The sequence below is a fragment of the Dipodomys merriami genome, unplaced genomic scaffold, assembly GCF_024711535.1.
Source record: "Dipodomys merriami isolate MVZ:Mamm:240054 unplaced genomic scaffold, mDipMer1.0.p SCAF_3, whole genome shotgun sequence".
In the NCBI taxonomy this organism is placed as follows: domain Eukaryota; kingdom Metazoa; phylum Chordata; class Mammalia; order Rodentia; family Heteromyidae; genus Dipodomys; species Dipodomys merriami.
The window spans coordinates 67,928,435-67,947,408 of NW_027204492.1; the positions used below are offsets into that span (position 1 = coordinate 67,928,435).

The 18,974-nt window shown below is 38.1% G+C and overlaps 1 protein-coding gene across 5 annotated transcripts in view; it reads left to right on the forward strand.

Annotated features, from left to right (window-relative positions):
- The window catches only part of Heph (hephaestin), an 86,673-nt gene extending 68,676 nt beyond the window's left edge, over positions 1–17,997 (forward strand). For all 5 annotated transcript variants that reach the window (XM_070040229.1, XM_070040227.1, XM_070040228.1 and 2 more), the window contains 5 exons: positions 3,285–3,510; positions 6,117–6,256; positions 7,092–7,254; positions 11,127–11,171; positions 14,144–17,997. In XM_070040229.1, coding sequence (XP_069896330.1) covers positions 3,285–3,510; positions 6,117–6,256; positions 7,092–7,254; positions 11,127–11,171; positions 14,144–14,376 — 807 coding nt within the window. In that variant the 3' untranslated portion in view covers positions 14,377–17,997. The remainder of the gene's footprint in view (positions 1–3,284; positions 3,511–6,116; positions 6,257–7,091; positions 7,255–11,126; positions 11,172–14,143) is intronic.
- Positions 17,998–18,974: the final 977 nt, after the last annotated feature.

Sequence of the window (18,974 nt, forward strand, 5' to 3'; positions counted from 1 at the left end):
TTGAATTTACTAGGAAGTGGGGGGGGGGTGAACATAACAGCTAGCACCAGATATTTGTCCTGAGAATTTCCTTTCTCATCTCTTCTTTTTTAAATCATATTAGACAAATACATTAGCATTCAAAAAAAACCCTAGGTATTGTTGTCTGGAAGCTGGAGTTCTAATTCCAAATGTGGGTATTTGTTTGTCTTTGGAGTCATTTTAGGAAAGTTGTTCTACCTCTGTTTCCTCATCTGGAAAATGGCTTTATCTATTTAGCCATTCATGCATAGCATGCCATTCACAATCATTTATTGAATATGTACTCTATACTGGTCATTTTACTTGGTACTTTAGATGTTGAAAATGTAAGATGCATTTCCTAATTTCAAAGAGTATGGACTAATGAGTAAAAGGGAAGTGGAGATTCTATTAGTTTGGAAGGAACATGCATTTTGGGCCTTGAAATTAGATATGGGATATGACGGATAGGAGAACATTGCAGGGAGAAGAAATAAAATAAAAGAGTATTGAGTTTTGTAAGTGCTTACTGGATTTGAAAATAAGTGAGTTCAACCTTGCTCTATACTTCCTGGCCACCATGATGTGAGCTACTGTGCTCTACTACGTCTTCCCTGCCATGATGGACTAAAACCTCAGAAGAATGATCATCACCAGATAAAGACTTGATTCCTGCTTATTATTTTGGAAATGGAGTCTCTCAGGCATTTCTACACAGGTTGCCTTCAAAGTGCAATCCGCTGATTTCAGTCTCATGAGTAGTTGGGTTTACAGGCATGAAACCACCAGCATCCAGTGCCAACAATCTTCTACATGTAACTTTACATCTGAGAGTATGTTTCCAGAGGACCAAAAACAGATGGTGCCACAAGTTAGATTACTTGCTAACCAAGTGGTAGTGAGAACACCATCACTAATAGAAATGACAGATGCAATGGAGAACCATGATGAAGACATAATCATAAAAGCAGTGGAATTTTGCACCAAGGATTGTTTCAAGTACCCTAGAAACAATGCTAATGAGAACTTTTTGAACTTGGAAAAAATATGTTGGTTGTGCTAACTAAAGAAGACCCAAAAAACAATGAACTGTGCTAGAGGAGAGGATCAAAAATCTCCAGAGAGACCCTTGATGAATAAGTCTCAGAATTGCATGAGGGAGTTTTTCTCAATAAGTCTCAGATTTGCATGAGGGAATTTTTCTCAGCAATGACCGCCCCCCCCACAATTCCAGTTACTTTATGTCAACATGCAGTAGAGGTATCAGAGGAGAGAAAGCCTTAAGGAAGACAGAAGTTTTGAAGATTATTCATTTTGTCTTGTAAATTCTGAGATGAGTCTTAAAATGCTAGGCAAGTGCTTTGCCATTGAGCTATATTCTTAGTTCTGGATTAGATTACTGTTTTTTCTCTCTTATAATCCTTTTTATTTTTCAAATTAGCATACATTAGTTATACAAGAAGGCACTTCATTGTGACATTTGTACAAATACTTACAATGCAGTTCAACCAGTCTTACCCAAATTCAGCTCTCTTCCTTCTAGTCCTCCAAGAAGTCTTAATGAGTGCTCATAACTCCAATCATGGAAATTATCCTATCCTTTTTTTTCTGACCTTCCAACATTGTTCACTATCCACATCCCCTGAGAAAGTACCCCAAACTTGTGGTTTTTGAAAAGGACATTTATTTTAGTATTGAATTTGTGACAGATGATAGCACTTAGTTCTTATTCATTTTTCTTTGAGCAGTTGCATTTTTTGAGTAGCTTTCAGTTGAAATAAATAAGACTAGATTTCTCTTTTGTAACACACACACACACACACACACACACACACACACACACACACACACACACACGTATGTATGTATTTGTCAGTGGTGGGGCCTGAACTTTGGGCCTAGGCGCTGTCCCTCAGGTCTTTAACGCAAGGCTAGCACTCTACCACTTGAGTCACAGCGCCACTTCTGGTTTTTTCTGCTTATGTGGTGCTGAGGAATCGAACCCAGGGCCTCATGCATGCAAGGCAAGCACTCTACCACTGAGCCACCTTCCCAGCCCCTATTCTGTAACATATTTTGAGTCAAAAATATAATTTAGGAATTTGTCATACAAATCTATATGGATATGTAGAAGTATATTCACTATAGATATTTTTTAGATTCATTAGAGCAAAAGAGTGGGGAAAACCCTATGGGCCTATCTAAGGCATATGCCATTGATAGTACATCCAAATGAATATCATAAAACTGTTCAGAGGAGTGAGTTGATTCCATACATATAAACAAGGGATAACAACCTTTAAGATCTTTATTAAGTACATAGAGATGAAAGAAATTACCCCATTGTATGTGTATGCATACCTTTACATCTATTATTTTTGAAAACTGAACAAGAAGCATCTACCATTGGAGATGGGAGATGAAGCTGTTACTTAGGATCTTTTTTATTTACGTCCTGTTTGAATTTTTCTACTAACATGCACACCTGTGTCACATTTTAAGGATTAAAGTAATAAAAAATAAATTGTGTGTGTGTGTGTGTGTGTGTGTGTGTGTGTGTGTGTGTGTGTGTGTGTGTGTGTGTGTGTGTGTGTGTGTGTGTGTGTTCCAGTACTGGAACTTGAACTCAGGGCCCTGTGCTTTTCTTGCTTTTTTCATTCAAAGCTAATATTCTACCACTTGAGTCACAATTCCACTTTGGGCCTTTTGCTGGCTAATTGGAAATAAGACTTCCTTACCCAAGCTGGCTTTAAATCATGATTCTCAGATCTTAGCCTGTGCATAGCTAAGGCCATAGGTGTGAGCCACTGGCACCTGGCTAAATTTATTTCTTAAAAATTAGTTGAAAGCTGGGTACTTATGGCTCCTGCCTGTAATGCTAGTGACTTAGGAAGCTGAGATCTGAGGACTGTGGTTTGAAAGCAACCAGGCAGGAACTGCATGAAACAGTTATATCCAAATAATCACCAGAAAACCAGAAGTAGTGCTATGGCTCAAAGTGATAGCATGCTACCCTTGAGTGAAAATGCTCTGGGACAGTGCCCAGGCCCTGAGTTCAAGCCCCATGAGCAACAAAACAAAAACATAAAGCTAGTTCAAGTTAGCTAAAGCATATATTCAATAGAAGATATCTCCCAAATGGTTGTGAGAATGAATTAACATAGTAAGGTGCTTTTATGATGTACTGCTAAGGAGCACAGTGGAATTAGGTGGGCCAACTCCCTGCAGATCACTTCCACACAGGATTAACTCCATCTCTTTCTCTTTCTTCATTCTTCATTTAGGACATGTATAGTGGCCTTGTGGGACCCTTGGCCATCTGCAGAAAGGGCACCCTGGATCCCCATGGAGTACGAAGTGATATGGATCAGGAATTTGCTTTGTTATTTTTGATCTTTGATGAGAACCAGTCGTGGTATCTGGAGGAGAATGTGGCAACTTATGGACCCCAGGAGCCAGGACTTCTTAACCTACAGGACGAGACTTTCTTGGAGAGCAATAAAATGCATGGTCTGTAGAAATGAAGTTACCCCTAACCCAAACAAATTTTACTGGTTGCAGGTGGCTACCAAATAGACCCATCACTGTTTAAGGGGGTATAGATCCAGAAAAGATAGGAAGATTGGAAGATATAATGGAGATGAATTGGGAGAAATCTTTAACTATTGTACATTTTTACATAAAAAATGGATGTATAATCCAGATTAGATCAGGTGCTGAGGAAAGAGGAAGGTAATTCTAAAGTTGCCATGGTGACATGAGCAAATTTTAACATATTAGAGAAGGCAAGATGGACATTTATGACTCTCTTTGTATCTTATGAGCTGGCTTCTTGGGGCCTCTCTGTTTGAAAATTCAAGGTTTAATCTCTTCATATCATGCTGTTTTATTACCATTTGGATTTAGGGATCTGCTTTCTCAGTATAGACAGGTGAAGGCTAGCTAGTCTTTTAGTCTGCTTTTCAAAGTTTCCATTTATGGATGGGATAATTGAGAAGAGATGCTCGGGAATAGCACACTGGGTTTATGCTATGTACAAGGAAGATCCTTTTTGATTCTTGAATGTAATTTTTGGGAGGAAAAATGTTCACCAAAGCCTTCCTTTGCTCTAGAGATCTGTGTAGCTTTTCACAAATAAGAGAAAGTCTTAAATAAGAGGGAGGACTTAAATGCAATGGAATGTATGAAGTGATCTCTTATCATACCTTCTAGTCCAAGATTTCTTTGATGTGAGTGAGGTGCAGCTTTGATAATGACTCTAATGGAACTCAAAAGTAGTATCCCATTGTCCCACAGATTTTAGCTATTTCCTCTTGATGAAAACATGAGTGATTCACATTAGAACTGATGATTCATAAACTTCACAAAGTGAACTTGTTAGTTCCTGTCAAATCTGAGAAATAAATGGCTGAGGACAAAGGGGAAAATGGGGCACAGGTAGACTGTGCTAATACAGGAGTTTGACTGATGCCCACTTTTATCTGTTTATGTATCCATTAATCCAGATTCTTCAGGTATGACTCTACCTACCTGTCTATCTAGTAGATATTTGTGGATATTTTCTGAATGCTAACACTGCAGATACAAAGTCAAATAATGTCTCCAAAGGGTTAAACAAATAATATTATTTTCTTCCCTTCTGGATTCCTGAACTGAGAAAAAAAAACATTTGCTTCAGATCAAGTGTGAGTTTTTTAATTACAGAGAAGGATAATTAGAAAACTGAATTTTAGTTATACAAGTAAATGGGCTTGCTGCTACTTCCCTGGCAGTAGATTGATTTTCTACATGTCATTGACGTAGATGGACAATAGCTCTCCTCCTTCAACAGCAGCATCATTTTGTCCAAAAAGGAAATAGTGAATCAGTTTGCATCCCTTTCTGTGATCAGACTTGTCATGGAGAGAAAAGCTCTAGAATGGGCTGAGGTGAACCAGTTTAGTTCTTTCTCCCAAATTTCCAATTTGGTGGGCCTAGACATAGAGACAGACCATAAATGTTCCTTCCATTATTTCCCTCATGAGGAGAAAAGTAAATATTACCTTCCCTCTGTGAGAACATGGGATGTGGGAGGGAATTATTCTGGACAAAGTCCTACCAGTGCAAATTAATATAACATAGAATAGTTGGGTGTCTTTCGAGCATGGAATGCAATTTGGAAAGAGAGAGGATGAGGTCTATGCGTTAATATGATTAATTACATGAATGTGTCAAGCTAAAAATTTATTGTAATCTATGGTATCTGATAATTCTGTAGCATCCTTGCATTTAGCTTCCTTCCATTCATTTCCTGCTTGCTAGTAATAGTCTAGTTGGGAGAATGAAGCATTTTTTTGTGCCAGTCCTAGGGCTCAAACTCAGGACCTAGGTGCCATTCCAGAGCTGTTTTTGCCTAAGGCTAGCTCTACCACTTGAACCACAGCTCCTCTCCCATCTTTTTGTTAATTAATTTGGAGATAAGAGTCTCACAGACTTTCCTGCCTGGGTTAGCTTTGAACTACAAACCTCAGATCTCAGCCTCCTGAGTAGCTAGGATTACAGGAGTGAGCCACTGGCACCTTACTTTAAAATATTTTTATACCTTAAAAGTAGCTAAATGTAGAAGAGTCAGAGAGATAGTACAGAAATGTATGGGAATGTAAGGAATGGGGGTATTGAGAAGAGCTTAGGAGATCAAGGAATTTTTCCATGACTAAAAGAAGCAAGGAGGGAAACTCAGGAATATAAGGACACAACGGACATGCATGGGTCATGTGAAGGATGGTGAAAAATGACACTTCTTGGAGTAAATGTCTTGGGGTAGTGGGCAATAACTCTGAGAAGCTAGTTTGGGACTCTATTTTGAAGAATATTATGTTCAGCTCCAGATCCATTAGTTTCCTTTTGGAGGATGGAGGGATCTATTACAATATTTTAAGTAGAAGAACAGTAGGATTAGTTATTTACAGAGATCACATCAATGTGAACAGTAGATTGGAGAGTAGTAGATGGATTAAAGATTATGTGAATTAGGATCCTATTGCTGTCATCCAATTATAGGGACTAGACCCTAGGACAGGGACAAAGAGGTGTCTAAGGGAGATTTGAGAGATAAAAGAGACTTTATTCTTTTACAGCCATCAATGGGAAAGTCTATGCCAACCTCAAGGGGCTTACCATGCACCAAGGAGAACAAGTGGCCTGGTATATGCTGGCCATGGGCCAAGATACTGACATACACACTGTCCACTTCCATGCAGAGAGCTTCCTCTATCGGGTGAGCAGAAGAGGGGGTGATGGCAAGAGTGCCATGGCAGCTACTGAGGATGAAGAGAATAGCAAGGAAAAAGATAATAATCAGTTAGAAGAGCGGAGGCCTAGTATATGGAGAGCATGGATCTGTGAGTCTCATCTGATTATATATTCCAGAATCAGCGATATTCTTCAACAGCTTAGCTTTCCCCTGTAATATTGAAGAGAATAGCTCATTAATAGGGAAAGGACATAGAAGAAATTGGCGTTATGGGTCTCTGTCAAGGACTTGCAACTCAATGAGTTGTGTGATCCTAGGAGCAAGAAATTTTGAAATAACATCACAGAATCACTGAAAGTTCCTAATCCATCAGAAGAAGAGTTTTATTTCAGGAGCTACATAGAATTATCCATGTATTTTGAAGATTTCCCTTCAAGACCTTGAGATCTAAAAGTGTTTATAATGTTCATGACAATGGGAAGAAACCTCATTGAATTCATTTCTAAAAGCATCATGAAGCAACTTCATAGAGGTCAGAGCATAAGTCAAATTCTTGAGATTTCCACCAGTTGAAAGTTATGGAAAAACTAGTTTGGAGTCTTCTAAAAGAAATTGAAAAGCTTTTGCACTTTGTGGCACTTTAAGAAACAGTAGAAGAGAGTCTTCTGTTGATTTAGTTTGTGTGGGTGGATCCTAGGAGAGATGAATATAATGGGCTTTTAAAGCTATTCTCTGTTCTAGGAATTTTGGAATCCTATGTCCCTAATGTGAAGTTAGAGACTGTTATTTCCTCCAAGTTATGAGATATAAGGTTCTCTTAAATCAAGTTCCTTCCTTACTCCTAATCTCTCTCTTGCAGAATGGACAGAGTTACCGGGCAGATGTTGTAGACTTGTTTCCAGGCACCTTTGAAGTCGTGGAGATGGTTGCCAGCAATCCTGGGACATGGCTGATGCATTGCCATGTGACTGACCATGTCCATGCTGGCATGGAGACACTCTTTACTGTTTTGCCTCAAAAAGGTAAGGCCTTAACTCCCTAAGATGGGTCATCTTCTAACACTTTAGCCTATAGTAATAAGATAATCCCAAGAAACCTCTTGTACCTCTCCTCTGATCCCAGAAGAACCAGATGCACAGAGTATGTCCCTTCCCCAGGCATTTCTCCAGCAATATTTCTCACTTGGCCTCTGGAAACCTGTCCATCTCCAGAATACTTTGATACCTTTTGACCTCCCAAGGCTTGACCTAATCTAAAACTGCTTAGGCTCTATGCCTGGTGCAGGTCTACACACTTTCTATTTAATTTATCTATAATTTTATTATTTAAAGTACATTAAGACTATTGCTCATGAGCTCCCCTTTCTTAATTTTTTTCTCAATTTTTTGTCTGAGTGCTGGAGCTTGAACTGAGGGCCTAGATGCTGTACCCAAACTTCTTTTTGCTGAAGGCTAGTGCTATACCACTGAGCCACATCTCTATTTTTGGCTCTTTTTCTGAATAGTTTATAAGAGTTAAGAGTCTCACGAATTTTCCTGCCAGGGTTGGCTTTCAACCATGGACCTCAGATCTCAGCCTCCTGAATAGTTAGGATTACAAATGTGAGCCAGAACACCTGGCCTTTGAGTCCTTTTTTAATAGAAACCCTTTATGGGCATGACATCCCAGTGGGATGAGGGAGGGAGATCTAGAGCTGCCAGTGGGTAGTACAAGAATGGAGCTTGCTTGATGCCACACATTGATGTATGGAAATACAGACACTACCCAACTCCTCCCTGCAAAGGCACTTACTGACCCAGGATCTAGAGACAATATTGAGCATATGATCCTCTGCTTTCACCTAGAGTAGAGTAGGCTGTCTCTGCTTCCCTCTCCTCCTGTGCCTTTCTCCCTGCTCAAGGGCCAGAAGGCAGGAAGGCAACATCATGCCCCCTTCGGTTAACCACACCAGCACCTCCACACCTTCCCCCTCAATACTGTGTGGGAAGCTAGGAGTTATGAGTCCCTTGATTTTATTTTAGTGCTGGTGATTGAACTTAGTACCTAATCATGTTAAGTGTGCATTCTACCTCTGAGCTATGTTCCCAGCCCTTAATGCATTTTTTTAAAAACAATTTTTATAATTATTTCTAATGGTTACCTCTTAATTAATTGGATTTGTGAAGGTTGTGAAAGGTTATTTTTTCTTCTGTCCATCAAAGGCTAGAAACAGATATCGACATTTAACTATTGCTTATCCCAGACAGAATTGGTTCTAAGGATAGATATTTTTCCTAATTTTTATGGTGATGAAATAACCAGGTAAATGTTTTATCACTCACCTTTTTTTTTTCACCAAACAAATAGAAGGATAGGCTGCACTGACTTTTGTGTCTTTAGGTTGTTAAACAATTAAGTGTCTCACTTTTTGATCTACTTGACCAAAGTCCAGCCCCTAACATTTTCTTCTTCCCATGAAGGACCTTTTCTGGAACCCACAGGAATGAAAGGTTATTTTTCATTGTTTTTCTTTCTATAGATGTGTGTGTGTATGTGTGTGTGTGTGTGTGTGTGTGTGTGTGTGTGTGTGTGTGTGTGTGTGTGTGTGTGTGTGTATGTGTGTGTATTTGCATGCACTAAAGCTTGAACTCCAGGCCTGAGCATTGTCCCCAAAATTCTTTTTGTTCAAAGCTGGCCCTCTACCATTTGAGACACAGCTCCACTTCCAGATTTTTGGTGGTTAATTGGTAATATGAATCTCACAGATTTTCTTACCCTGGCTGGCTGTAAACTACAGTCCTTAGATCTCAGCTTCCTCAGTAGCTAAGATTCCAGACATGAACCACTGATGTGAAGCCTTTTTTTATGTGTTTTAGAATATCTTATGCTTTGAAAAATGGTACTATTAAAGTGAATGTTTTGAGGTTGTCAACTAGTGACATTTTACCAAAAGAGTAGAGAATATGAAAATGTCTTCAGCTATTCAAATAGACTTAGTAAACTAGGGTCGAAAATATAACTCTGCTTTTTACCCCAGGGAAGGAACAAACAATTGTACATGATGATTTCCTGTATTATTAGTTTTGTTCTCTAGCATTCTGTAATATAAGAATGTGACTTCTACTGGCTACTCTTATAGTCATGCTAATAAGTCCTTTTATCCCTCCGTTTTCAATCAAAGTAATGTTTACAAGAATTGCAACACCAATGGGATGTGACAGAGGAGATCCAGGTCCTTAAAAGTCTGGCCAAGGGATGGAGAAAGTAGCTGGGAGTCTAGACGCTTTATAGACAAACTATATTTTATCAGTCCTAGAGAATATAAGTTACATAATTCAGTTGATATATCATCAAGGTCTATAGATTTCAGATAAGAATATGTTTTCATATACTATAATGACTCATCTCAAATATGAGCCATGCAAAATATGAGACCTATCAATGTATATCATTGGGGTACATGTATGAGATAAGTGTAGCCCATATCTCCCTATAACAATCATCCATCCCATAAACTTTAATCTATTTGCTTTTCTGTTTGCATATATCTCACTATGGTCTAATTCCATAGTCTAATCCCTTTTACTAACAAGACAATCACAAGAAAGAGTTGAAGGTAATAGGGAGGAAAGAACTAACTGTTGAAACAAAGCTACTGATAAAGTAGCAAAGGATAAGAACTAGAGTTAAGGGAAAAGATTAGTATAAGTCTGGGCAACGGTAATTCTACTGTAAGAAGGGAGAAGAGATAAAAAGAGGTGAATCATTGTGCACATTTGGAGGAAGTCTTGGCTGATAGAGGGGTTTTTATTCTGTGGTCTCTGTTTCCTTTATGATGAAGTCTATAGAGTCATAGGAATAATATTTCCAGGAAGCACTAAGGGTTCAGATGAAGGTATATTCAAACAATATTAATCTCCCTAATTGTGTGATCTCTAAACCTGTGATCACATAATAGTGTGTTCTCAGCATATCAGCAGGTGATTTTAATACTATTGGTAAGCTAGTGCCCCAATGGAGTCTGACCTAGCTATTAATTGTAGAGCAGAGAGGATGGAACTAGAGTGTTGGAAAAAATGTAGAAGATTTCAGGAACTAGAGGTATAATGGGGGGAGAATAGTATTATTTTTGAATAAAGAGTAACAGAACACTGAAAAGATAGGAAGTTACTATTAGATTTTGTATTTCTAAGATGGATTATGGGGGGGAGTTGATAGAACTGGAGTTAGCATACAAGTCATGAAGAGTTGAGAGGTCTAGAAATTATGAAATTGACTGTTGGGTAGGTCATCCTAAGCTAGGAAGCAAAGACTTCCCCAAATTGAAGAGAACTTCAAGATAAAGTAATAAGAAGTGATTTTTCTGGTTAAAAAAATATGAGCCTCAAAAGCGATATCTTTATTAAAAAGGAACAAACAGTGATTAAAAGGCACAGCTATTGGAGGGTGAGTAAATGGACCACAGAGAAGAGATTAGCCTGATTAAGAAACACAAGAAAGAGGTATACTGAGAATAAGTTGAATTGTGTAGGGAAGTACAAGGACAAGGAATAGAGGCTTCCTGAAGAAATAAGAAAAGGAGAAAAAAATGTGTGTGTGTGTGTGTGTGTGTGTGTGTGTGTATTTATTTATATATAGTCCAGTACTAATGGGGATAGATAGAAGTAGTGTCAAGAAATATGTAGAGGACTACTTACATTATGGTTTCTTTAAGTCTGTACTCTTGTCCACAGTTTGTGTGGACTCAAAATATATTAACATACAGATATTGACTATGACTACAAACTAGTTCATTCCACTTCCATTTTTCTTATTTCACAGAGAAATTTCCCCAATCAATGCTGGATTTCCACAGGGAACCTATAGATTGACAGAAACAGTATGAGAACTAATTTCTTATTTTCTTTTTCCCCAGAACATGTAGGCACTTTCAGCACCATCACCAAAGAGACTGAAAATGGTAGGTGAAAAGAATGGATAGTCACATGTATGCATATGTGTGTGTGTGTGTGTGTGTGTGTGTGTGTGTGTGTACTTGTGTGTGTATGTGTGTGTTATCTCTAGCAGATGTGATACCTCTGGCTTGACTGAAAAGTAATCACCCTGGTATCAGAATCCAGAGATTTGTGTAAGACTTCAGAAGCCAGGGAACCAAGATTCAACTTCCTTCAACATGTGTATTCTCTCTGGCTCTTTCCCCCAACCTCTGGAGTCAGAGAAAACAACCTTGTCCTCAGTTGGAGGCTGCTTTCTTATCCTCCTACCTAATGTGTGAGAGAGAAGAAAATTCAAGTCCTGCTGGGGTAGGCATGAAAGAGTCACAGCAAAGACATGGATTCCCACAGGGACAATGTGAGACTAGAACAAACACCAGACGTTCTTCAACAGCTATTTTTATATTGCCTCTTTCCTCTTCATCAGTGGAATACTAAGCAGTTGAAGCTGTAGAAATTGCCATTTTTTTCCTTTAAGAAGATAGAGATTCTTATTCTATGCAGCATAGGTTCAAATTGTGCTTTTGTTTTTCACCTCATTTGTCCCTACACTGAGAAAGATTCAGAAAAGTAAATTTGAGTTAAACAAGATCCTAGAGACAGATATGGTGATAGATACCTATAATCCAAGTACTTGGATACAGAAGGGTTATGATTTTGAGTTCAATCTGAGCTACACTGTTTCAAAAGACCAAAGAAGCATAGGTTGGTCACAATTGTTACCCTAGCTGCTCAGGAGGCTCAGATCTCAGGATTGTGTTTTGAGGCAAACCCAAGCAGAAGAAGTCCATAAGACTCTTATCTCAAGATAATCATTAAAAAGATGGATAGATGTGACTCAAGTGGTAGAGTGCTAGGCATGGACAGTAAAAGCTCAGAGTGTGAGGTCCTGAGTTCAAGTCATAGTATGTGTGCATGTGTGTATACACAGACCAAACAACAAAGCGAAAACCAGAACATTTAAAGAGTATTTTCTCTGGAGGTTTTTAGCTGTACTAAAAACTTAGCATCTCATTTGCAAAGTCCTAATGATCTAAGGGCTAATGAATGGTTTGCCAGGGGACTAGCATATGTCTCTAAGATGTTAGAGTTAAATGGGTAAGACTTAGACCACATCTCCTTCACTTCAAGTAACTCAACTATTATATATATATATATATATATATATATATATATATATATATATATATATGTATATATATAAATCATTATACACATGTATCTGTTTTTGTATCTACATGTTTGTGTATATGTACATATCTTCTGTATATACTTGTATATATGTATGTATTTTGTGTACATGCATAGCATTTCTCATAAGTTCTTACTTTCTTACAATGGGGAAAAAAATCCTCAAAACTCTGTCTAATAAAACTCAATTATTTTCTCCAGGAGAAGCAGAGAAACAGGAAGTGATTTGTCCAAGGTCACAGAGGCGTAAATGGTAGAATGTAAACTCAGGAACAGGATGTTTCCCAGCTTCTGTTTAAACTCATTACTTTCTACCTTCTGTCTTCTGTTAGAGCATTCATTCACCCAATTATATACTCATCAAACAGGTGTCAAGTACCAATGATACAAAAACAAATAAGACATAGTTGCTATTCCCCAGTGTCTAAAAATGGAATGAGACACAAACAGTAGTTGCAATGCTGGATGCTATTCACAGAAAGGGCAAACAATAATAAGAGCCAACATTTGTTGCGCATTTGCTATCTACCAGGTGCCATGCTAAATATTTTATATGTATTATTTTACTGAAATCTGACAATAATCATCTGTAAGTTATGGTCATTTTTCCCATTTTTTAAAAATAGGAAACTGAGATCCAGATAGAACACTTTGCCCAAGTCACGCAGTAAGTAAATTGTAGGAGTACAAGGAGAACAGGTATTCTGGGAAACAGACCATTAATTGTCAAGTGAATTGAAGAAAACTTTGCTGTAGTATTTAAGCTGCATCTAGAGATGAAGAGAAGGACAAATGTATATTCTGGTAAAGGAGTACAGAGCAAAGACAAGCCTCAGTGGATTGTTATGATGATAAAGACTCATAGAGAATGAGTTCTGTGGCTCAAGAGTAACAGATAAGACTAGAAAAGTAGATTAGGGGCCCACTGTGAGGGCTGGAATGTCTGACTTAAGATTCTGAGCTTTACTTTGTAGGTCTGTTGGGGACTATGAAAAGTCTGTATGGCAGGAAGTAACAATCATCCAGAAAGATCTGTATGATATTGATGTGTCCAGAACACCACAGTGGCAGGCTATTATAATGGTCTAATGGTAAGAATGAGCATTGACAAGGTAGATGATTGAATCAATCTTCTTTCTGGAATTTCCTTTATTCCTCTTAATTTTATATTCAGGAACGATGCAGACCAAGCCCAATTATTTATCTCCATCACAGGCCTGTGGATATGTGTAGAAATATATCAACGATTTCCTACTGTGGGTTTTAGGTCAATTCATGGATGCACTGTGGCCTCAGTGATTCCCAAGGAGCCTTCTACCTATGATGTTTTATTTATCTGATTCGTTATATGTTTGTTGTTGTTGTTTTGATGCCAATAATGGGGCTTGTGTTTAGGGTCTGGGTTCTGATCTTTAACTTTTTCTATTGAAAGCTGATGTTCTAACACTCGAGCCACACCTCCACTTCAGCCTTTTTGCTGTTTAATTGGAGTTTTATGGACTTTCCTGGTCAGGCTGGCTTCAAAGCACAATCCTTGGATCTCAGCCTCCTGAGTAGCTAAGATGAACCACTGGCATCTAATTATCTATATCTTTGGGGCCTGTCTTTATCAGCTGGTATTTTGTAGGTTAGGGATCGGTTTGCTGTACTATTTGAATAACCTTTTTCCTTTAAGAGATGACTGCAAAAAGTTCCCTTAGAATATTACTCATCCATGGGTACCCATTTTCTTCTTATTCTATTTCAGCTCTGATTCTAAGGGACATTGAAGATGGCAGTGTGAGAATGTTGGGCATGAAGCTCCCTGTAAAGGATGTCGAGATTCTGATTGCTGTTTTGATTGCCATGGGTGTCATCCTCTTGCTAGTTGCTCTGGCTCTAGGTGGCATGGTCTGGTACCAGCATCGGCAGAGAAAGCTTCGACGGAACAGGAGGTCCATCCTGGATGATAGCTTCAAGCTTTTGTCTCTTAAACAGTAATAACTAGAGTCTGGACATATCCTCAGGAAGCACATGTGAACTCCCCAAATCCCAGGAAGCTGTGGACTAGCAGCTAATTCTACTGTGAAAAGGGCATAGTTGTTGGAGGGGCAAGGATGGAATCAAAATTATCTGGGCATTTCTTCATTTATTTATTTACATGCTTTTACTTTTCTTTAGTTTCTTTGCTATACTTAAGTACTTAGGATTAGGTAAATCCCATAGTATGCTCCACAAAAAATTTCAACAGCTATAATAATATTTTTTAATTCTTGGAAGGTCTGGAAATTTCATAGAAAAGGATCCTTCTTTATGAAATAAACTCATTAAGTAGGTTTTTCAGCCTTCCAGAATGGAGGTAAGTTGAACTAAGGTCATATGAGCTGCAAAGTTAACTCATAACTAAACTAAGGATTATGAAGAAGGATTATGAGAAGATGGGGAATTGGAGGTAGGGTAGGAATTGGGAATACAAATTGTGATTTATTTTCTTTGGCAGTGGACTCTTTTGGAGAATTGTGTGGAAGGGTTATTGATGCCATAATTACCTACAACCTGTGGATCCAGATATACTCCAGAAAGCCACTCATTCAGTACTGTAAACAGGGTGGCAATTAAGGGAATTTTGAGTGGCCTCCCCATGTTTGAGACAGGAAATTCTTTATATTAAAGTTGTTAGAGCTTGTTAGAGCTGGGCCCTGGTGGCTCATGCCTGTAATCCTAGCAACTTATAAAACTGACATCTGAGGATCCCAGTTAGAAGCCAGCTCAAGCAGACAAATTTGTGAGACTCTTACCTCCTATTAACCAGCAAAAAGCCAAAAGTGGATGTGTATCTTAAGTGATTGAGCACCAGCTTGACTGAATAAAGCTAAGTCAGAGTACAAGTTCAAGTCCCAGTACCAAAACAAAAAAGTCCTTGTTAGAACAAGTACTAAATTTAGTAGTTTTGATGATCCTTCTGTGGCTTTCTCCTCTTACTCCTTCTTGCACAGGAGATTGTACTCAGGGCCTTGAGCTTGGACCCTTGTGGCTTCAGGAAGGTAGCTCTGCAATTGAAACAGAAGACTCTCAGGTTTCAGGAAGCACAAGTGTCTGCTGTCCTTTGTTGATACTGTAGATTTGTGTTTTGGAAGCTATCCCAAAGAAATCTCCAAGTTAGAGTGGTTGATATATTCTATGAAAGGAGCAATTACCACTAATTTAGCCAATATATACAATCAGCCTAATGGATAAAATGTGGGATATATACACAATCCTTTAGCCATAAAGAAGAATGAAAATGTTAGTGAGAAAATGGATGAAACTGGAGATCATCATGTTAAGTCAGATTCAGACAATTGTATTTTCTCTTTCATATGTGGAATTGAGACTTGAAAAATAAAATGTATGGCATGAATGTCAAACAGGGGAATTTTTAAAGAGGTGGGAACCAGTAAGGGAAAGGAAGGTGGGAAAAGCCGGGGATAAATATGATTGAAGTATATGTATGAAAATGCAATAATTAAACTTGCCAAAACTATACAAAAAGAAAACAAGAAAATAACAAGGCACAAATTTGATTAAAGTAGAATGAACAAAGAAAATATGGTATATAGCGTGGAATATTGCTCAGCCATAGAGAACATTAAAATGTTATTTCCAAGAAAATAGGTGGAACTGGAAATCATCCTAGTAAGCAAGAAAACCCAAATACTTCATGCTTTCATTCATATATGGAACCTATACCTAATAATGAGACATGAAATGCAAAAGAGGATGTCTCTGGAGGACTCAGCAGGAGGAATAAGAGCAAAAAGGAAGTGTACTGAGTGTTGAAGGAGAATCAAAGTCCTATTTATATGACAATGTAATGAAACCCACCCAGCAAACATTGAAAATAAGGAGGAAGTAATAGAATATAATGGAGGGGCTGAACATATTCAAAGTATTCTGTGTACATGTATTGAACTATCAGAATGCAGCCCCTTAACACTTTCAATGTATCCTACTCCAAAATAAAAATTTTGAAAGTATATTATATACTTATATAGAAATACTTTGGACAATTAATATATGCTAATTAAAGAAAAAAAAAGAAAAGGAGTATTGATGCCATAGGTGACAAGTTTTTGTGAATATCAGAAAAATTGGGCAGAGGGTGATAAAAGGCTGAAACCAGCCTCAAACCTGTTCATAGGACAAGGATAGGAGGGCAGAGATCTGTTGGCCTTTTTTGACTGTGGGGAAATGAGAGGTCAACTTGCAGCTTTGAGGAGCACTATAGAAGATAGTCACTCTCTCAGATTCCTCACAGTATTCTTTTGTTACCTGCAAGGTTGGGCCTTTCTAAAATTTTGGTGAAAGACCACAGCTCAGAGGTACAGTAGGACCATGCACTGGTGGCTCATGCCTATAATTCTACCTACTCAGAAGGCTGAGATTTGAGGATTGTGATTTAAAATCAGACGGGGCAGAAAAGTCTATCTCCAGTGAACTAGCAAAACATTGGAAGTGGTGCTGTGGCTCAAGTGGAAGAAGGCCGCCCTTGAGTGAAAAAGCCAAGTAAGAGCTCAAGGCTCTGAGTTAAAGCTCCAGTACCAACACACATAAAACACAATGGGGTGGCTTAAGGTGGCTTACCCTCACTTCACTATCCTTAGTAGTGTATCACCTGGCTAGTGGAGAAAAAAATGAGGCACCTAGAAAAGTTAAGATAACAGGAATGCATGATGATTTACACATTAGGAAGCACTCTTAATTCCTGGTTGAATTGGTCTGGGGTGCTATCTGTTTTACATTTGAGTAAACAAAGGCTTATGGAGATTACATGATTTTACAGTAAGAGCTCAGCTAAGAATTGAGCAGGGACTCAAGTATTCATTTGTTGAATTCCAAATACCACTTATATTTTCCTTTATCATGGAAATCTTGACTATTCTCCGTCTTACTCATATTGATTGCAACTTGCCTGCATTCCTAATATTTTCTGTGCTTAGTTAGCAACCTCTTGAAGATCAACTGTAGAAAACCACAGGGTTGGTGCTCAGTTGCCACATAATGTTGAAGGTTGGAGTGAGAAACAGGCCAGAACCTAGCATTCATCTTATTTGATCAGGGTAGTGGCTTTCTCAAAAGCTTTACAGGAAATCTAAGAAACAATGGAAGGCAAAAGGGCGTCAAATTGCAAAGTCAATGTAGTTAACAGCAGAAACCTTTTGGCTTGTAAATCTGGGTTTAATGAAAACTAAATCTACTCTGGGGGCTAGTCAATGAATGGTCATAATTACATAAAACTAAGGGGTTCTTAGTTTGGGTGCAGTTGTGAATCTAAGAGATTAATGCTCTTATGTGGGACAGGATGATTTTTTTCTGAGTGGGAAATTCTTGCTCAGCTCAAGGAATAGCTCAGAATCTGAGAGAATATAATTTGTGTTGGGTTTAATTAGTCCAAGTGCAGATGTAAGGAGCTACTTTTTTTCCATTTACTTGGCACTACCATTCACTTGCTCAATTCAGAAATTCTCAACACCATTATATCAATGAGTCTTATTTGCCATCTTTCCAAAATACTTTTAACTTATTTGTTTTCATTTCTATCATTAACACTCCAGTTTAAAATACAAGCATTTGTTACCTGGATTGTTGTGGTTTCTTCCTTATTATTTTCCTCAAATTCTCTCTAAGCTCTTAAATTGATTTTCTTCATAGAACAGTGACATTTCACAAATACAAATTAAGCTTCTAGTTTGGGCAACATGTCAGATTTATCTCTACCTGAAGATAAATAGATCCTGGAAATAATGAAAGAGAAACAATTTAAGAAGAAGGCAGACTAGACAGGGACAGCAGGGATGAAAATGTAATTTGGCAACTTGGTATAGTATGACCCTTCATACAGAAACAGCCAAGTCATGGTATACTTAAATTCTAAGAACTAGACAGAAAAACAATCTTGAAAAGAACCAAAGAGAACAACATTTTACCTGCTTGGGGAACATCAATTTGAATGACAGTGAATGTCTCTTTGAAACTCTGGAAGCTGGAAGTGAAATGGCATATTTTTCAAGGGATGAAAGGCAAGGATTATTAAAGGCAGGTGTGGTGGCTCACATCCCAGCTGATGGCAGTTTAGGTAGTAGGATAGAGAATTTGAGGTCAATTTGGGCTATACAGTGAATTCAAGGCCAGCCTGAGCTATATAGTGTGAGATCTTGCCTTAAACGAGAGAGGGACTTTCACATTGTATATCCAGTGAAGCTGCCCATCATGGATGAAAAGCATCCTTACACTAAGAAATTTTAAAAGAATCTGTTGCTATCAGAGTACCCAGAGACAATGGCTAAATCAATTCTTTAAACAGAATAGATATGGTAAAAGTAAGAATCATGGGGTTTCAGAAAGTAGAAAAGAAAAAAAAGGATGAGTGATGCTATAGGAAAATTTGAACAATACAATATATGTTATATATAAGACAGTGGCACATACATGGTCTTCAGTTACCCCCATATCATTCATAGAGCAGATGATATGCAGGACAAAGAATTGACATTACATTATATGTTACCCAACTACAATGGAACCAAACTAGAAATTAGGAACAGAACAACAGAAATATC